Genomic DNA, 20,468 nt, shown 5'->3' on the forward strand with positions numbered 1-20,468 from the left:
TTATGAGTTAACTCTTATGCAAGACTTAATTGATGCTTGTCCTGAAGTGCTATTCATGAAAAGTCTTTGCTATATGATTCACTTGTTTACTCATGTCATATATATTGTTTTGATCGCTGCATTCACTACATATGCTTTACAAATAGTATGATCAAGATTATGATGGCATGTCACTCCAGAAATTATCTGTGTTATCGTTTTACCTGCTCGGGACGAGCAGAACTAAGCTTGGGGATGCTGATACGTCTCCGACGTATCGATAATTTCTTATGTTCCATGCCACATTATTGATGTTATCTACATGTTTTATGCACACTTTATGTCATATTCGTGCATTTTCTGGAACTAACCTATTAACAAGATGCCGAAGTGCCGATTCTTGTTCTGCTGTTTTTGGTTTCAGAAATCCTAGTAAGGAAATATTCTCGGAATTGGACGAAATCAACGCCCAGGGGCCTATTTTTCCACGAAGCTTCCAGAAGTCCGAAGACGAAACGAAGTGGGACCACAGGGTGCCCAAACCCTAGGGCGGCGCGGCCCACCCCCTGGCCGCGCCGGCCTATGGTGTGGGGCCCCTGTGCCCCCTCCTGACTTGCCCTTCCGCCTACTTAAAGCCTCCGTGACGAAACCCCCAGTACCGAGAGCCACGATACGGAAAACCTTCCAGAGACGCCGCCAACGCCGATCCCATCTCGGGGGATCCAGGAGATCGCCTCCGGCACCCTGCCGGAGAGGGGAATCATCTCCCGGAGGACTCTATGCCGCCATGGTCGCCTCCGGTGTGATGTGTGAGTAGTCTACCCCTGGACTATGGGTCCATAGCAGTAGCTAGATGGTTGTCTTCTCCCCATTGTGCTATCATTGTCGGATCTTGTGAGCTGCCTAACATGATCAAGATCATCTATCTGTAATTCTATATGTTGCGTTTGTTGGGATCCGATGAATAGAGAATACTTGTTATGTTGATTATCAAAGTTATATCTATGTGTTGTTTATGATCTTGCATGCTCTCCGTTACTAGTAGATGCTCTGGCCAAGTAGATGCTTGTAACTCCAAGAGGGAGTATTTATGCTCGATAGTGGGTTCATGCCTGCATTGACACTGGGACGATGTGAGAAAGTTCTAAGGTTGTGTTGTGCTGTTGCCATTAGGGATAAAACATTGATGCTATGTCTAAGGATGTAGTTGTTGATTACATTACGCACCATACTTAATGCAATTGTCTGTTGCTTTGCAACTTAATACTGGAAGGGGTTCGGATGATAACCTGAAGGTGGACTTTTTAGGCATAGATGCAGTTGGATGGCGGTCTATGTACTTTATCGTAATGCCCAATTAAATCTCACTATACTCATCATGATATGTATGTGCATGGTCATGCTCTCTTTATTTGTCAATTGCCCAACTGTAATTTGTTCACCCAACATGCTGTTTATCTTATGGGAGAGACACCTCTAGTGAACTGTGGACCCCGGTCCAATTCTCTTTACTGAAATACAATCTACTGCAATCTTGTTTCTTTATTTTACGCAAACAATCATCTTCCACACAATACGGTTAATCCTTTGTTACAGCAAGCCGGTGAGATTGACAACCTCACTGTTTCGTTGGGGCAAAGTACTTTGGTTGTGTTGTGCAGGTTCCACGTTGGCGCCGGAATCCCTGGTGTTGCGCCGCACTACATCCCGCCGCCATCAACCTTCAACGTGCTTCTTGGCTCCTCCTGGTTCGATAAACCTTGGTTTCTTTCTGAGGGAAAACTTGCTGCTGTGCGCATCATACCTTCCTCTTGGGGTTCCCAACGAACGTGTGAGTTACACGCCATCATTGGTCCAATCGAATAGATTAGCCTAAACAATTAACCGGATACGTCAATCGACTAGATTCAAACATATTTAACATACAAATAAGAAGAAATTTAAAAACATATAAACTAAAACTATTTTTTGGCCTTCTTGTTTGAAGGCCCTGCGTCGTCGTCGTGGAAACTACTCCGCCTCTTGCTTGTCACCTCGTCGTCGGAACTGGAGGACGACGCGCCCGTCGAGGACTTGAAACTGGAAGAAATGGCGTCTTCGTCGTCGTCGTCGGTGAACGGACGACGACGCGCCGCCCGCGCCAGTGCCCTGGACTTCTTCCTTGCCGCCGCCTTGTCGTCCGCCTTGCTATCGGAGTCCTCCTCCTCCTCCTGGCCCTCCTCCTCGTCGTCCGCGTCGCTGGCAGCGCCGCCTCCGTCCTCCTCCTGGCCTTCGCTGCCATTGCCGCCTCCCTCCTCCTCGTCCTCACTCGGTGTAGAGGTAGGGTAGCTGGGCGTGGAGCCCGGATCGCTTGGCGTCGCCGGCGATTCCCACCAATGCAAGAATCCGGGCGACTTGCCCTCGCTCTCCGAGTCGGAAGCAGCGTGTAGTCGCTCATGACGTGCCGGTGTTGAAGAAGAAAAGAAGGAGGCGGTTGAACTTGAATTACCGTAGACGCGGGGGTTATAATGTGCGCGGATTAACGGCGGCGCGTAAAACGAAGAGGCCGGCGGTTGCTCTTCCGCGGCGGTTCGGCGCTCCATTGCGGTGGTTGGTCGCCGGCGGTTGTGAATTAGAGGCCGATCGAACCTAGGTCGCTGCCATGAGGGCCCGTGGGGACGTGAGCGGACGCTCGGAGCGACCGCCGAGCGTCCGCGGAGACGCAAACCTGTCGCATATTTGGGCCAGGTTTGCGTCTCCGCGGACGGCCCGGTCACTTTGCGTCGCCCCGCTGGAACAGGCCCCAGACGCATTTCCGGTCACGGCGGACGAAAACGGTCGCTCAGCGTCCGTTTGCGTCGCGCCGCTGGAGATGCCCTAAACCCTAGCCCTAACCCTACACCTAACCCTAACCAGTAGATCAGGCACACCCTCGATCGTGTGATAATGGCTCTAGCTATGCCAAAGGGTCCCAATCTTGGTTCTACATGTGTATATGTCCTAAACAAACCTAAAAGAATGAAAAAGTACATTGGTGCACCCTCGCGCGGAGAAATATAGGGGGGTAGACCCGCCGGGGCACACATTTCGCTGTTTTGGGGGAGGAGGGGGAGAACGACCGCCGGAGCACCGAAACCCCACCAAATCTTGCATGTGGACCTATGATATGTGTGAAAGTGCGGTGCAATGTGTAATGGTGCAAAAGTAGCTCCCCGGTGTGACCTTCCTCACATTTGGGCGGTAACACTTAGCAGATTTTCCGAAGTGCGTATTAATTGCTCCGAAACCCTGATATATGTGGGGGATGAACATGGAAAGTAATTTTGTATTACACATTGTCTTAAGTAACACTAATAAATAGTCATCAAAAAGTAAAACTAATAAAAAAATAAATATAAGTTTTAGATGAAATAAAATAGAAAGAAAAACAAATAAATGAATTATGGCGCACGGCAAAGAAGGCGTCGCACGGCAAAGAAGGCGTCGCACGGCAAAGGCGGCTTTGTCGTGCACTTTGCCTGGCCTCACGGCAAAGGGAGGCCCACAGCAACGTCCCAGTCCTTTGCCGAGCACATTTTCTTTGCCGTGCGGCCTTTATTGGCTTTGCCGTCCTGGCTTCTTTGCCGTGCGCTTTTGAGGGACTTTGCCGTGCAACGGGACGTTGCCGTGCAGCACAGATGAGTTTGCCGTGCTCTATAACTTTGCCGTGCGCCACCCTGTTACTTTGCCGTGCACATAGTCTTTGCCGTGGGTGCCTCTTGCGGCGCACGGCAAAGAAGTCTTTGCCGTGCGGTGCCTCACGGCAATAATAGGCTGCACCGCAGCGCCTGATTTTCCCGTAGTGTTTCCCTAGAATAATTTGCAAATATTGTGCAATGAACTGCACGGCTTATGTTGGTCCAGGGAGAATGTTGAGCTGCGGTCATAGTTTAAAATAGCCAGCTATCTCATTTAGCCGCGAATTTTTTGGAGGCTATAAAAGGCTATAACTGGGTTATAGTGGGCTATTTCATTCAGCCTTTTTTAAAAATTTAGAATATTTCAGTCATATCTCACCAAAAGAAGAGGACAACTATGACTCAAATACGGTTCATGATACAACTTATTCAACTATACAAAGCAAACAAGTATTCAATTATTCAACTCACAAGTTTTATCTAATTATATTGAACGCAAATTCGGAAAATCAGAAATAAATAATGAAAAGAGAAGAGAATTTCAAAATGTTGGAGGTTTAGCAGCTAAATTAGAGGCTAAATATGGGCTAAATAGGGCTATAACCGGCTATTAGCGGTTTTTCTCATTTAGCCTACAAATGGTATAGCCGCAGCGGCAGGTCTTCCGAAAGGCTATAGCCGAGCTATAGCCATCTATTTAAAACTTTGGCTGCAGTAGGTTACACTATCACAGATTCAAAGCTTATACCATCAAAGTGACATCCCAAAAATCCAAACGATCAAGACCACTATCACCGGCGCTCCGTGCTCCCTTCCTGTTGCAGCACTTGGACTCTCTCCACCGGCACTGAGCCTCTCTGAGCTGGCCACAGGCACTGGAACTGGGTTTGGTGGACTGTGTCCTGTCGGCTGCTCTTCGCCAGCTCACTCCTGAAACCTGTTTCGACGCATGAGCCATGTTCATGTATGAATACTATTTTTATCATTTTGGTACTCCCGTCTTATTTGGATTTCAGCTTGTTCAGTTATTCGCCTATGTTGTTTCCTTCCCTCACTCGACAAGTCAGGCTCACTACTATTTGTGCAAAATAATTGCTACAATTTCATCACCAACTAACAAAATGTACAGGTGGTGTTGTCGATCACCATTTGGATCTCTTTTCTATGATTGTAATGTGTGTTGCATATTTATCTTAACTATGGTTTTTTGCGATAAATCCACCGATTTATTAATAACCATCAACAATAGTACAAATAATCCAAAAGGTAAAGAAAATTACAAATTGGTACTTGGACCACCTAGGGACGACTACAGAGACACTAGCATGGGCCGAAGGCGCGCCGCTATCCTCGCCCCTCCATCGCCGGAGTCTAGCAAAGCTTGTTGTAGTAGAGCTTGTTATAGTAGACAGATGGGAACTCGTTGTGCTAAGGTTCCAAAGGACCAATGCACCATAGCAGCAACCATCGCCAATGATGACAACCGTAGATCGGAAGAGACTGACATGAAACCACACCACCAAACTCGAAAACCGACCGGATCTCAGGAGATCCGACGGGCACACAATTCCAAGCACCCTCCATCAACGCTAGATGCACCACCGGAGCAATGATAGGGTGGAGAGGATCTTGTTCTCATTTCAGGATGTAGCCACCGACTATGCATATTTATCTTAACTATGGTTGGATGCTTCCTTGTTGTGATCTCAGTTTCATATCTTTTATATATGCATAGGACTGGTGTTAATTAAGATGGTTGTTTAAGTTATCTGCATCTGATTGTTCAGTGGCTATAACTAACTATAACAGCTGGGAAATTGTATTTTGTCATCCGATCAGCTATGTAGATCGCAGTTGGTAAGAAAGCAAGAGGCGATAGAGAACACTCGGCTGCTGACAAAGGGCTGGAGCAGACGCCATGGACAGTGACACTAATTAAAACCATAGGCAAATCGTGTATCCCGGTGAAAAAATGTGTGGCCGGTTTCAGTGGGCCACGATTGCCATAGGTTTGCAGCCGTCAAACAAGTCCCAATGACGTTGCATGCAGAAACATATCCACCGACAGTTCGTCTCTTCAAGTGATTGATCCAGGTTAATTCAGTTACCAATCCACCATTCGTTCATTATTCGTTGATCAGCATTACACATGTGGTGGCATGGTATCCGTAGAACCCATCCAAACCAAGCCGTATGAAACCTAATTTACTGGTTTCGGTAACCCGTCCCTCCCAACCTATACCGGTGATGCCTAGGGTTAACATTGTGTGACAATGGCATGAAGGCGGCGAAGCGAAGCTCGCTTGTTCATCTAGTGGATCTTACGGACAGCCCTTACGAAGTGACGTGGAGCACTGCACTTCCTTAAATTGTGGAGCATTCTTCTATTTTTTTTCCAATCAGCTGTGTACGTGGGTGTCCGTAAGATTTGTTTTTGTAAAATATGCCTGTAGATGTAGCATTACTCAGATTGGCATCCGAGTACTTTTTAGCACTTGGGTAGATACATGGACAGGTCCGATTCGAGTACTGCTCGTATCTTATCCTCAATCTGAAACAATTCTTGTACTATACTTACTGCAAATATTCGGAAAAGAACTCAATACGTATTCCGATCGACGCCTACTCTTGCAAGAATATACCGGCTATTAAGAGGCGTGTAGGGAGGTAAAGAAGTGGGGAGATTGTCTTCGCCCGCCCGGTGCTCTTCCGCGCGCGCTGCAAATCATCAAGAGAGCAATCGGCCGGCAATGGACCTGCTCTGCGACGACACCGTGGAGGAGATCCTCCTCCGCCTGCCGGACAAACGGCACCTGTGCTGCGCCCGCGCGGTCGCCCGCCGCTACAATACCATTATCCGTAGGCCTGGATTTGGTGCCCGCCACAGGCGAATTCATACCCCGTACCGCTCCTTCGGTATCTTTCTGCAAAATACTTGTCTGTATACAACCAGCGCGACTGCACAGCAGGCGGTTCACGAATCCTTGGCCTGCTTTGTCTCCTCCTCTTCCTCCTCCTCGCCGGTACCAGCCTTACTGTCCGACCTAAACACCTTCTTGCCTATCCCCAGCGCGAGGGAGCTGGCATCCCTAGAGCACGCCGGAGTTGGCCCGGGCGTCACCGGTGGCGGTGGGAGAATCTCCATCTTACACTCGTCCGCAGGCTTGTTGCTGTGTTCCAGGGGCCATGTCAGCCCGGTGCATTACTACGTCTGCGACCCATTATCGCGCAACTGGGTGGCCCTTCCGGAGCTGCCACGGCCTCCGCACAGCGAACAGTCGGGCTTGCTCTCGGTGAGCGCCGGCGCCGGCGCCGTCCAAGGGATCAAAGCATTCCAGGTGGTCCTGTTTGACCAGCGTATTCAGTGGGATACGCCGGGAGGGTGTTTAGACCTCGAGTTGTTCTCCTCGGATTCCGGCGACTGGACGGCGAGGCGCCTTTCTTACCCACTCGCTCTCACCGGGTTTCAGTGCTTTGTGCCGCCCTGCCTCAGCCGAAGCGGCAAAGCAGCCTACTGGCTCGGGCTTTCCCCCCGTGACTGGGCCATCGCCTACAGCTCCGTCCACCACTCCATACGCCTGATGCAGGTTCCCAGCCGCGCCCAGGACATGAGCTCGCTCAACAGGTGCATGTGGGAGAGCCATGACGAGGTGCTCCGATATGCCCACTTTGACGAGGCGGAGTTCCAGGTGTGGGACCTGCTGCCGACCAGCGAGCAGCTCCGGTGGACCTTGATACACTGTGCCACGGTGAATGACGTTGTCCGCCGTAGCCCAGGAGCGGCCTCCTTTTTCAGCAGCTATATGCTCCGCTGGATGGCTGCCAGCCCACAGGCACTTTGGTGCACTGCCTTCGAGCTCATCGGCTTCGACCCGGCTGACGACGACGTCGTCTTCTTCTTTCAGGCCGCAACTGGCCGCCTGGCCGCCTACTCCATTAGGCTAGGCAAGCTGAACCTCCGATGCCAGCTCTTGCGAGGCACATCGCTCGCCTCCTTCAGCATGTTCCCCTACATGCGTCCACGTCGCCCCGCAGACATCCCTGGCATGCAATGCCTCGCTGTTGCTTGCGCCACGTGATCGGTATGTTTTTTGTTAGTACACTAGAACATTGGGTAGGGAATGTTGGCCTAAAGCCCTAAACCCTGAACCTGCTCTCTCAAACTTAACTAGTGCTACAGTTACTGTCAGTTAACTGTCTTAGCTTTTTTCCCCCATTTTTCTCTCTGAATAACTTTGGCCACTGGTCGTGAGACATGTTCACACTGTGGCTTCATTAGCTAGATTTGTGCTGGTTAGTTAGGTAGTTGCACAATATTAGTGGGATGGCGCGAGTTCAGTTTTTGCCGTATAAATTAAAGGATACCAGTTTCTTGTGTTGGCATACCCGATTCGATGTGTATGTACAGAAGATTATTTGCTATGAAGCTCTACTTGAATGTGGATGTACTCGCTCCATATATCCCACGAAATATGTCGAAGGTTTGCTAAAATTTAGATGTATCTATTACTATTTATTGTCTAGATACATCTAAATTTTGATAAATCTTAGACATTTTTCGTGGGACGGAGGGAGAGTACATGAAATCTTTGCTCGTATGTTGATACACATGTGAGGTTAGAGCGAGTACATGTACTCTCATAATGTGCAAAGTATAAACATATTATATGCTTTTATGTCCTTAAGATTGTTAGTTTATACATGGATGGTTAAAAAAACCTTGTTTTCATTTGAAAAATATAAGTTTGATTGAAAATAAAATAGTATAGTGAGATATGTTTAGTAAAAAAAGATGAATATTATGTACACTCGGTTTGATGGTGTGGAACCATCCAACGTTGTGACATGGAGGGAATGCTCGCTGTACAAGCTGTTGGCAGATGTGGACCCTGCTCCGAATTTGCTACCGTTGTGCTTCAATAATCTCCTCGTCATGTGCCGCCACCGCAATAGCGTTCTCTCCATACTCTGTTTGTTGCTCCGGTGGGGCAGCCTCTACCTCGTGCTTCCCAATCTCCATCCCGATGCGAAACAAATGATCAATTGACCCTTCGTGCCTGGCCATCTTGTCCCTCCGCCTTCCTCCTGCTGTGGCCCAAACCTGATTAATTTTTTCGGCATCAGCAAGGTTAGGGAAGAACTCATTTCAAGAAAAGAACAAGAAACCAATAACTCGATAACTCATTACCCGTTCTTGATCCGGCTCACCTGGGCACGGAAGAAGCGGTGGATGTGTCGTCCCATCCTGGCGCTCTGCCTCCCTTCTCCTCCTGATCTGGCCACGTGCCACTGGCGCCTCCTTCCCCTTCTCCTCACGCGCCTATGGCTTCCTCCTCTTCCCTGGCCAGACAAGGCGCATGAGGTTGGAATGAAAGCAGAGGTTTCCTTAGACTCTGCGCGATTGGGTTGGCTACATGGGAGGGGTGCCCTCGATCGAACGAGGGGTATTATAGGAGTGGTGCCTCGAGGAAGAAGATGATGGTCGAGGCCGAGCGCTAGAGCGGGAGCAAGGTTGTCGGGTTTTGACTGTTCCCGAGGCAGTCGTTTTAGCCTTAAATGACTAGATGAGTTCAGTTGAATGTGTATAGTAAACATGCATTGTGAATGAACTCAGAATTGGCTCTCCTTTTTTAGAAAAAATATTTTTGAGGTCAAAGGCATGTTGTCTAGCTTGACCCAAAAGTTTAATTGTCCTCATGCCTTTTTTTAGCCTTACAAATTCAGACACGCCCACTTTCATGTTTATAAAATTTTATGAGGGATATACTCCCTTCGTTCTTAAATATATGAAGTCATATATTTAAGAACGGAGAGAGTATCATGTTTATGACCATGTATGGTAAAGTTTATGAAATGTTTGTTTTTTATATGGAATGTACACTATTGTCGTATCCAAACCGTACTCTACTGGTGAAGATATCTCAATGGTAGAGATTCAAGTTTCGACGGTCTTAAAAAGTTTGCCAATAATTCTTAGATTTACTAGGCATAGGGCGGACATGATGGGTCCGTCAACTGGATTACCAAACAAGTAAACAACTTAATTAAAAAGATAAAAATGGAGATATTTTCATAATTTTCAGTGGCTGCATAAAAGGAACTGTTTGTGGAAAACCCATGTCGCAGGGGTTCTTTACACAAAACGTGCTTTAAAATCCATCGATGCCCAGCTTCTCAAATCTCATGGGTCTCAGTTAAGTGGGATCGGATGACCAAAGTGCTGAATGATAACTCATGGTCCGCATGATCAAATTGCGGTATTTCCTGAACCACGATCTGCATGAGGAAATGATACGCATATCATCCACGCTGATGGATATTTTTTTCCTCTGACGCAAACTCTTCTCACACCAACTAATAAAGTTTTTTTAAAAAGGTTGACTCTAATTCTACATGTTTGGCCAAAAGGCTTTATTGGTTTATTTGAAAGATTGAGGAGCCATATCAGATCATCATTGTGCTCTTATTCTTCATTAGTCTTTACCCATTACAGCTGCGATCATCAGATTCAGGCATTCAGTCACTCTTTTGGTGCAGAAACATTTGGACATGAATATGAGCCCAAAAGGCTATTCGTATCAATTTTGGTATTGAACAGCACATCATTGCAGATACAAGCCGAAAAAATCGGAGTTACCTTTATGATGAGAATCTTGGTTTAACATTATGGCTAACATCTTCATCCATGTTTAGCGAACAAAAGAGTTGGGAACTTTGTTCTATTTAGGCACTACTTACCTTCCAAACTAACTTCTCCCTCCTCGTGTCTATGCTTTGATTCAATTGATCCTTAAAGTATGCTATTTGGTTCAACTTACCCCATAATGTAATTTGTTTTTTTTTTTTGTTCTTCATATACGAAAGAGAATTCTTTCATCTTTAAAGAGACTCGCCCTATAAATGGATAACCTTTGCACCTTGTGGTTGAATCGTCTTACTAGGGCCAATCCAAGTGGTCTTTCTTGTTCAAAGCAAGCAAGATTTGGACGGCGGAAGCCGAACCAACATAGGGATTTCATCTCATGCCTAGTTTTTCACGGGGATTTCAACTACAAAGAATATTGTAACTCGGCAGTGACAACATCGCAACGGCCAGTCGCACAGAATTTATGCTGGCAAAGGCTTTTGAATAATTTGCCAAATATAAGAAGGAAGACAAAGTCACCGTGGAGGTTGTTAGGCAAGACACCATTGGCAAGGAGCGAGGCGCTTGGCTTTTTGGCCACTCTGCTTGTTGGTAGTGCAGATACATTTTTTTTTACCAAAAATATTGAGAACCTTATATTTTCCTTGAAAAAACATGGACGATTTGACGTTGGTTTCTCGTGTAATCCACCTCTCATAAGTATCTGTGACTTCAGGTGCAACACACCTCTGTTCTCATTGTCACAACAGTTATTGTTTGTCCCAAATGCCGTCAATCAGTCGATTAGTGGCCCACGAGCAAGCTCTTGAACTTACTTTACCTTGCCATTGGTCACCATCGAAACAGGATTTGTGCAGAACCCGACCGCACTCAGCAGTCAGGATGACAAATACAGGAGTATCAACATGCAAATCTTGTCTTAGTTCAGCAGCTAGCAACAGTATGTTTAGGCCTTCATTAAGGAGCTGTCAACAATATGATCTGCCTTTATCGTAAATTATGATGTTCATAATAAGCTCGTAGCCAAGATTTCACAGGACGATTAAAAGATTGGCATATTCAGTGTCGAGGCTTTCGCCACTCAGGTAGAATTATGTTAGCCAAACATCTGTTCGGTCAACGCAACAGAAGCAACAATGACACACAAGTTCCCACTAATTGCTTCAAATCATAAAAATCCTACAATCCCCACACGCTGTGATCAAATGTGGGGCATTTTTAAACTAAGGGAAGTTTGATTCAGAGAACATGACGGAACCAGAGGGCACATCTCATCGCATGGAAACTAAAGCAGCGTTGAAGAGGTTCACTTCTTCCTCTTTTTCGGGGGCTGGAGCGAGTCTTCGTCGTCATCTTCCTCCTCATCATCCTGGTCGTCATCATCTTCCTCTTCTACTCCATCTTCATCGTCCTCACCAGCATCTTCTTCATCGTCATCATCCTCGTTGTCATCGTCGTCGTCGTCATCATCATCGTCGCCTCCTCCACCCTCCTGCTCTTCAGGCTCTTCATCATCCTCCTCGCCATTCTCCTCACCTTCACCTACTTGTTTCTTCTTGGTATCACTTGCCTTCAGATTGTCATACTCCTCTCCTTCCGAGATATCCTCTTCACCCTCTGCAAAGTCGCCATCCTCATCCCCATCATCATCATCCCCATCTTCATCACCGGCATCAGTGGGAGCAGCTTCATCTCTCTTTGGTCCACCCATCATGAAGTCTATCATACCATGGGGAAGACGCTGTACAATGATCAAGCAAATATGATTAGCCAGAATACCAATATCCCTACGGAAGCTTAAGAATGCTGTAAAAGGCACAACCACACACAAAAACAAAGGGTTTAACAAAGCCATTTCTTCGGTGTGACTCGTTTCCAAATGGTAAACTCAGCGTTTCAACTTAACGAGCAAGAAGAATAGGAGTAAACAACAACTTTGTATTCCTATCATAGAACCAGCTGTTGTGTATTGTTGCTAGCAGGAAAGGAGCAGACTACCAGAGGCTTGTGTAACCTAATCTCACTCATTTCCTCATTTATAGACAGGCTCAACAACCACAGTATTATACAGAGCTCATTTCACCCCCAACTTATTTTGTGAATGAGTGAATCATATTTATGAATACCAGAAAGAGAAAAAGTGACAGTCTCCATGAAAATATATTTCTATACAGTTTCAGACTATGTAATGCTTATCTCATAATCTGACTATGAGTTGTTTCGTGTATAGAAATGAAGCATGTCAACATGGCACAGCCGAACCAACTCAAGTAGTAATAATACAGTAATATCACTTGCAGCAGAGCCCTTTTCTGTAGGACTCAATTAGAGACAAAAACTTTGGACAGTGATAGAAGAAAGTGACCTAGCACAAATATCTCTAGCCAAGGGATCCCACGCAAATAATTATGGAGAAAAATCCCTTGTGTCACGGTCAAGAGCACCGTCCAAGAGCCGACACAGACAGGTGGGACCACAGCGGCAACTTTCGCGTTCAGTTCAATGAAGTCTTTTTCACACTTAAGAAAAGTGATTATTCATAGCAAACTACACACAAATCATCATTAGACTAACCAAAACAGCTTACAGGCTAAGCAACTGAACACTACTACTCTTCTTCACCAGAGACATCATTCAGAGAGAGAGAGAGAGAGAGCATCTAAGAGGGAATATTCCCACAGCCTGTGGGACGCGAATATTCGGGCCCGAGGCGAGGGGCAGGGAGTTGTAATACAGAAGCAACGACAGGACGCTTTCTATACTATGCCACGAGGGGCCCAGTGCCCCACCCCCACGGAACTGAAACCCCAAGCTGAGAACCGTAGCCTAAACCCAGGACACAGTTCCGCATCCGAAAAGTCCAAACGAAATCTCACTCAACGGTGCACAAAAAGCAGTCCAAGATTTTTTTATCTCGTAAAAAATATAAAGCATGCTACACGAGGTTTTTAAAAAAATCTGGTAAGGCAGCCTAAAGGAACAGACAAAATTCAGAGAAGAGTAAATTCACAAGGAAGGGATGCATGCATGCATGCATTTTGTGAGTGATTTCTGGGGTTACCTCGTCGATGGGGACGGCGGCTTGCAGCTCCGGGAGGTCGCCGGCGAGCAGCTCCGAGTCCATTTGGAAGGCTGCAGAGGGGAACACGTAGGCAGGCAAGGACAAATCAAGACGTCAGAAGTTTTACCGTTAAGAGGCACACACAAGGAAACCTTAAAAACCTCGGCATCATTTTTACTTTTCCCAAGGTCGGCCGGAAAAGGTGCAGAGAATTAGTTGCACCTAATTTTAGCAAAAATCCATGCTAGTGCTAGGTCAGAGAAGAGAAGAGAAGCGAAAACCCGGCTTTCTTTTTTTTTCCGTTGCAGATGCAGAAGCTGACTAACAGAACTGTCAGACAAAAAAAGAACGAAAAAAACAAGAAGCAGAGATATTTTCTCAGCGAGAGATTCTGAAATGGGTAAACTCGCAGTACTACTGATACTGAAGCTCGAAGGTTCAGACCTTTCAAGTGTTGTATACAAACTACTGATAACACAATTGCTATGGCAAGCAGGAACCCTAGAACTAGTGCCACAACAATTTTTCTACGACAGGAGGATTATGGCTTTACAAGCAGGTAGAAAAGTAACGGAGATGCATGAACCAGTAGGGTGAGATGAACACACCAGGAGAGGCAGAAGATTACCTTGTTTTGGGGAAGCAGGCACTAACAGGCGACAGATCTGGAGGTTTGGAGGATATATGAGCGTTCTCGACAGGCAGAGAACTAGGCCGACTCCATGGCAGAGGAACGGGAGAGAGCAGAGAAAGAGGATGGTGGAGAGAGAGCCGGGCAGCACGGGCAGGAGGGGCAGGTGGTGGGCGCGGGATTGGCGTGGCCAGTGACGGGTGGAGGGCACACTCGTAAATTCCAGCCTACCCACGAGGACCAAAGAGGGATTTTGCATACTGGAATGCTGGGGTCCGTTGAGAGGATAATCAAACGGCTGGCGTGAGGCAGGGAACCCAGTCCACATCTCCACGTCGCATGCCGGCCTTGATCCGATGGGAGCGGGGTGGACCCCGCAAGTCGGGCCTCTTCCTTGCTGCATAGGGTGAAGTCACGCTCTTACACGTCATCAGCGGCTCACACGTGACGTGTCCTCCTTCTGGTAGGAGCACCGCGTAGAGAGAGAGGCTCCGTATGTACAAAAATAAATCGCCGCTGAATTGAATACTAGCGGCACGAGTAGCTGAGCAGTGGAGGACGATAAGCTCTGACCTTGCCGTTGCTAGCAGGCCTCCCATCAGCTTTTTTTTTCTTTTTTGCTGAGCAGATATCTATGTAGTATCAGCCATCAAGTGGCCACTTCGTACTGAACGGGACGAGAGATATTTTTCATCTGACAGAACTCGGCGCCTCTGCTAACGAACACGGCCGAGAACAGACGGAAGGCACATGTTGGTTGATACAGAAAAATACGAGCGAAGATTAGCAGCATCAAGGAAAGCTTCAAAGTAGCATAGACCACTTGCACGCTGGATGCTTACCAATAAAGTGGGGAAGATTAGTGGGCGAACAGGAAATCAGGGAATATGATCCCTTTGTTCTTCCGTGAGCTACACTTTTGAAATCAGCTCATAAACGTTCGTGTCCGGATCATCATCCCCAATTTGTCTGATCCACCTACCGTTCTGGACGTATTATCAGAACTTCCCTGTCTTGTACTGCAGTGATTCACCAATTTGAGCGGATAATGGATGGCGGAACTGAATTTCAGCAGACGTTTCTGAGTACCACAATTGGCATACAGTATTGGCTTCACCTTTTTTTGCTATATATTTGCAGTGTAAAAATCCAGCTGAACCACCAAACTGGAGTTTCTTGGGAGAAAGGACAACAGACAAAATACCAGCTAAGCTTTTGTATAGGAGGAGGACCCTCCTATCAGAAACAAAGTATCTGAAGCAATATCCTTCCATGAAAATTTCCTAAGCTCAAAGAAGCTGCATGCGCGTTCTCTGGGTTGCGCCTGAAAGAAAAGTCTTCACTTGCTCAAGTTGTAAACAATTATGAAGAGAAGAGCCCAATAAGATGTTCCCAAACTAGGAAGACATTGTTTCCAAAATTACCATGACAGAATCTTATCAAACAGTAAGAATGCGACCTGATATGGTAAGCTCAAAACAAAGATACCTAATAGCAGATGGGTGCAAGTGATAAGCTGTTCACACTTTACAACAATAGTTGATGAACCAGAACGAAAAGACTCGATAGCAAAAAAAAAATGACAAGTAGAGTAGATTTAAAGCACCATAACGACCATATATACTTGAAAATGACAATTCAAGCAGTACAGGTAAGAATGAAGCATAACTGGTAACAAGAATAGTTCCATATCAGCAAACTTTGGGATGGGCAAGAAGAAATTGGTTAGATGAAGCTTTGTTGCTTGGGACTTGCCATTTTAGAGAAGTTTCATCTGCCCAACATGGCCATCTTTCAATACAAATATTAACTAAATGCTACTCCAGCATGGAAACTTAAAGTTGTATTATGAATAATGAAAGCCCAATTGGCGCAACGTAATTTAATTCATAGAAGAAACTTGATGTAATTTTTAATCTATATACAAAAAGCAGATCAAAGGGTAATCCCAATGTTCAAGAAATCGTTAATCGTTAACTAATCGGTCAGCCTCAAAATGGAGATTAATCGCTTATCGGCCGATTAATCGATTTTATCGGTCGGCCATTTATTGGCTTATTTTTTTCTAAATCCAAATTTTTGGCACTAAATTTTCTATAATATGCTATGTAAGAATAACATTAGAGCATTGGATAGAAGTATCACCTTTATTCCTTGCATTTGAATCAATAAAAATGGAAAATTTGAGCTAATGCACAGTTCTACAAGACTATATTACGAAAACATCGACTATCAGACCAAATTTCAGCGCAATTTCATCGAAAAACGGCCGAAATATCGGCTGCAAATCGGTGCGGGCGATAAATTAGCCGATATGCGGAAATCTTATCGGTTATCACCCGATTCACGATAAATCGGTATCTCGGCCATTTTTTGAACAATGGGTAATCCATCAATGACTTAAAGGGGGCTACAGTTCAAAGCATTACATGCAATGCAACCTGATTCGGTGAATGACATAGCTAATTTCATAGACTGGCTTGGTTTTCACGTGTACTAGCTAGTATTAAGAAATTTATATTCAAGTACATGTGAAACATTCAGAAATTCATCTGTTGGTAGAATTATTCATGAGATACTTGCCAGAAGTAAAAAAGATGTTATCAAGGGCTCAAAGCATAAGCGTTGTCAAATCACACTTGGCAGAGGATCAAGAGAGAACAGAAAAGGATTCATCTGTTGGTAGTACTGTAGAAGTATTCATGAGATACTTGCCAGAAGTGAAAAAAAAATGGTATCAAGGGCTCAAAAGCATAAGGCGTTGTCAAATCACACTTGGCAGAGGATCAAGAGAGAACAGAAAAGGATATCACCCCTCCATAGAAACGAAGAAGAGTAAACTAATGAAGGAGTAATATTAACTCATGCTAACTCCCTAAGTGTCCCCTCTAAGCGCATCGATTGAATTTGGACACCAATGTACAACAGCCCAGGTCTGATTAAATTCTGCATTCGAATCTAATTAATTATATACGGATCTGCCTAGTCATGGCCTAAGCATCACACATATACAGGGAGCAACACGAATGATCAAATCCTTGCAATTTAATACCAACATATCATTACAGAACAACTAGCAGATTTTGGTCCTTGTTTGTGGTAATTATATACGGATATGCCTAGTCATGGCCTAAGCATCACACATATACAGGGAGCAAGATAAATGATCAAATCCTTGCAATTCAATACCAACATATCATTACAGAACAACTAGCAGATTTTGGTCCTTGTTTGTGGTAAATTGATCAGCATATCCAAGCACAAGCAAATACCCTCAACCAAAATTTGATTCTAGTGTAGCTAAATTCCTTTATGAAGAGTAACCAATCGTGTGAACAAAAAATGAAAGAGTCCAGACTGCTATGGCTTCATTGTATAATTGTGTTCAAGATACTTCTCCAAGAACATGCCTTGAAGAGAATATAATCATTTAAGAACAGGGTCATCGACCAGTTGGTTAGAGGTGTGCGCATAGGTGTGCCGTGCTCCGAACCCCGCGACCTGTGTCCAAGCCCTGTGCTCCGCCCACACGAGCTGCCTCATGGTCGTCTCTTAAAAAGGCCACGTGGTCTAGTTCCTGATGATCTGTTGTTTACGCCTTCAATGAATTATTATCAGTTGATCACCATCCTTAAATGCAGATCAATATTTCTGAGATGGTATATATTTAAAACGGGACACGCTTTAAACCTATTTTCCATGGCCACGTGGTCTAGTTCCTTATGGTCTATTTTTTACGCCAGAAATGAATTATGATCAGTTGATCACCATCCTTAAATGCAGATAACTATTTCTGAGATGGTATATATAACACGAGGCACGCTTTAAACCTATTTTCCATGGCTATAGCAAAAAAAACTCAACATTTCAAGAAACAAGTTCCAAGGAGAATAAAGCTCTCTCGGTTACTAAAGATTTTGAACGCCACATCTGTCAAACTCTACCTGAAGTCAGAAATTTCCAGGATGAGTGCAAAAGATATGAATATCCCATACCTCCAAATCCCACTGCAACTACAACCAAACTGAGATCAAGTGCCCAGAAACCATTTCACATAATCAATAAGACCAGATAACAACCCAAGTAGTCAAATACAGATACTTCAGTACATGAAACCAACTACAGAACAATAAAGTACATGATGAAGTTGCAAGGGCGAAACTACATAGTTGGCAATAAAAACAACATAAGTACTTCAACAAAAGTTCCTTCTGCAAATACTGCCAAGAAGGCATCTGATTGAAAAGCATCTGGCAGTAAAAGTCAACAGCAGGAACTCTTCCGCAACACTTGAGCACCAACACAGGTTCAAAATCCATCCGAATGCAAAACCACACGAACGAACCACGACCAGCAGATGCCAAACTAAAACACAGGGAGAAGTGATCAGAAAGCTATAGAGCAAAAATGACCAGCTAACAAATAATGCATAGAGAATTGAAGACCTCAAATCAGTAGTGGTTTGCGAGTTATACCTAGTGCTGTCAATAGCCACCCTGAAAGCCAGTCTGCGAACTGGGCACTTGGCCCTGCCCAGCAGCCCCAGCCTGATAACCAGCAGCACCAGCAGCGGCTGCAGTAGTACCCGCCGCTTGGGTAGCGGCTTGGCCAACCTGAAACCCAGCAGAAGTTGGGAACCCAGGCGTCCCCTGGAAACCAGGAGGGCCTCCCTGATATGATGCAGCTCCCTGGAGACCTGCTGCAGTTGGGAAATTGACGCCAGCAGCTCCGAACCCCTGTGTCCCAAAACCTTGAGCTCCAAAACCAGGAATGCCAGTGTGCTGCCCCCCAGCACCCATAGCAGCAAACGCCGGATTCAGCGCCGCAAGCATGGCTGGGTTCTGCATCGCGGCTGCCATCATGGCAAGCATTGCAGTATTGGGCTGCGCAAATGCTTGCTGCTGCGCACCAAGCCCCAGCATGGCAGCTTGCTGCGCGAAGCCCATGTCATGAACAGAAGTAGCACCGTACACCGATGCAGGATCATATGGATTGATGGTGGCAATTGCAGGCGCGGTCATTTGCGCAGAAGCGGCGGTGGCGCTAGGATTAGCATTTGAGTTGGACCCAGGCGTCTTTGACCTCCCATCTATTGCCTTCTGCACATTGAGCACCTTGCCATCGAAACTCTTGTTCGGGTCCTCCAGGGCACGCCGGGCACTGTCCACATGCTTGTAGACGAAGAGCGCGAACCCCTTGGGCCTGCCAGTGCTCTTGTCAAAACCCAATGGCCCCTCCTCGATCTCACCGAACTGGGAGAAGTACTCGTAGAGGCGGTCGACATCGACATCGGCGTGCACGTTGCCAACAAAGATCTTGCGCTGCATGTTGTCGGCCTGTGAGGAGGAGGAGGAAGCGGGGGCGGCGTTGGTGGTACCGGAGCTGGTGTTGGCGTTGGAATTGGAGCTAGGGTTCTGGGCCTGCGCGGACGGGGGAGCAGGGCCGGAGGCGGCGAGGTGGCAGAAGGCGAGGCGGCCGCCGATTTGGAGCTGGGGGCGGCGGAGGGCGCGCTTGGCGGCGCCGCGGGAGCGGAAGAGGACGAAGCCGTAGCCCTTGGATTTGCCCGACTGCTTGTCGCAGATGACGCGGCAGTCCTCGAGGTCCCCGAAGCGGGAGAAGGCGGAGCGGAGGTCCTCGGCGCCGGCGCCCCAGCCGAGGCCGTGCACGAAGAGCTTCCGGCTGGCGGGGTCGGCCTCGGCCGCGAGGCGCACGGCGGCCATGGTGGCGGGGCTGGCCTCGGCGGCCGCGCGGAGCAGGTCGACGAGCTGCTCCCGGGAGAGCGGCTCGAGCATCTTGGCGACGTCCTCCTTGTCGTCCCCGTCGGCGCCGTCGTCGTCGTCGGCGGCCTCGGCGGCGGGCTCCGGGGGGTCGTCGGCGATGGGGAAGTAGATGGTGCCGCGGGGCTTGAGGTCGGGGGACGGGAGGTCCTGCTGGTGGTTGGTGGCGGCGGGGTCGGAGGCGGCGGCGGCGAGGGCGGCGGACTGGGCCGGATCCGCCTTTCGCTTCTTGGGCGCCATGCGAGCTAGGGTTTTAGGCGCAGGTGGAGATTGGGACACGCTGTCACGGCAGGGGCGAGAGGAGCAGAGAGGATTGGGGTTGTTCAACTCATAAATAAATAACGTGGCAGATCAGGATTAGCGCTGGCGGCGCCAAGCCCATAAGAACATCTGGGCCGGAAGCTCCAGTAGTGAAGCCCATAAGAACATCTGCCCTGTAATGTTTGTAAGGCCGTTAATTGGGATGGGCCATGTGAGTGAAGTCCATCGAAAGACCATTAGGCAGTGTTTGGATTTGAGTCATATACACTTTTAGTACCACAACTTGTATTAGATGTGCAGTTTAGTACCACAACTTGCAAACCGAGCATTAGAGGTACCACAACTTGTATTGAGTGAGCAAATAAGAACCCAATCAATCAGAAGCGGACATGTGGCATTGTAAATTTTGCAGAAAAACCCCTAATATTTACAAGTAACCTTAGTGCTGTCTTCATGG

At 46.9% G+C, this 20,468-nt stretch overlaps 2 protein-coding genes across 4 annotated transcripts; both read right to left on the minus strand.

Moving 5' to 3' along the window:
- Positions 1 to 11,317: 11,317 nt before the first annotated feature.
- LOC127336987 (uncharacterized) lies at positions 11,318 to 14,390 on the minus strand. Its single transcript, XM_051363848.2, has 3 exons — positions 13,971 to 14,390; positions 13,343 to 13,413; positions 11,318 to 12,022 (listed from the first exon to the last, which is right to left on the minus strand). The coding sequence occupies exons 1-3, from the start codon at positions 14,374 to 14,376 to the stop codon at positions 11,588 to 11,590; spliced, it is 912 nt and encodes a 303-aa protein (XP_051219808.1). The 5' UTR covers positions 14,377 to 14,390; the 3' UTR covers positions 11,318 to 11,587.
- Positions 14,391 to 14,811: 421 nt separating this feature from the next.
- Positions 14,812 to 20,025, minus strand: LOC127336986 (uncharacterized). Of its 3 annotated transcripts, none has more exons than XM_051363847.2 (2): positions 18,449 to 20,025; positions 14,812 to 15,297 (listed from the first exon to the last, which is right to left on the minus strand). In XM_051363847.2, the coding sequence occupies exon 1, from the start codon at positions 19,988 to 19,990 to the stop codon at positions 18,458 to 18,460; it is 1,533 nt and encodes a 510-aa protein (XP_051219807.1). In that variant the 5' UTR covers positions 19,991 to 20,025; the 3' UTR covers positions 14,812 to 15,297; positions 18,449 to 18,457. The 3 variants fall into 3 exon arrangements, with proteins under 3 accessions (XP_051219807.1, XP_071682883.1, XP_051219806.1); XM_071826782.1 differs by lacking the exon at positions 14,812 to 15,297 and adding an exon at positions 17,001 to 17,558; XM_051363846.2 differs by lacking the exon at positions 14,812 to 15,297 and adding an exon at positions 18,121 to 18,338.
- Between the last annotated feature and the right edge of the window lie 443 nt (positions 20,026 to 20,468).

This window comes from Lolium perenne, chromosome 2, assembly GCF_019359855.2.
Source record: "Lolium perenne isolate Kyuss_39 chromosome 2, Kyuss_2.0, whole genome shotgun sequence".
NCBI lineage: Eukaryota > Viridiplantae > Streptophyta > Magnoliopsida > Poales > Poaceae > Lolium > Lolium perenne.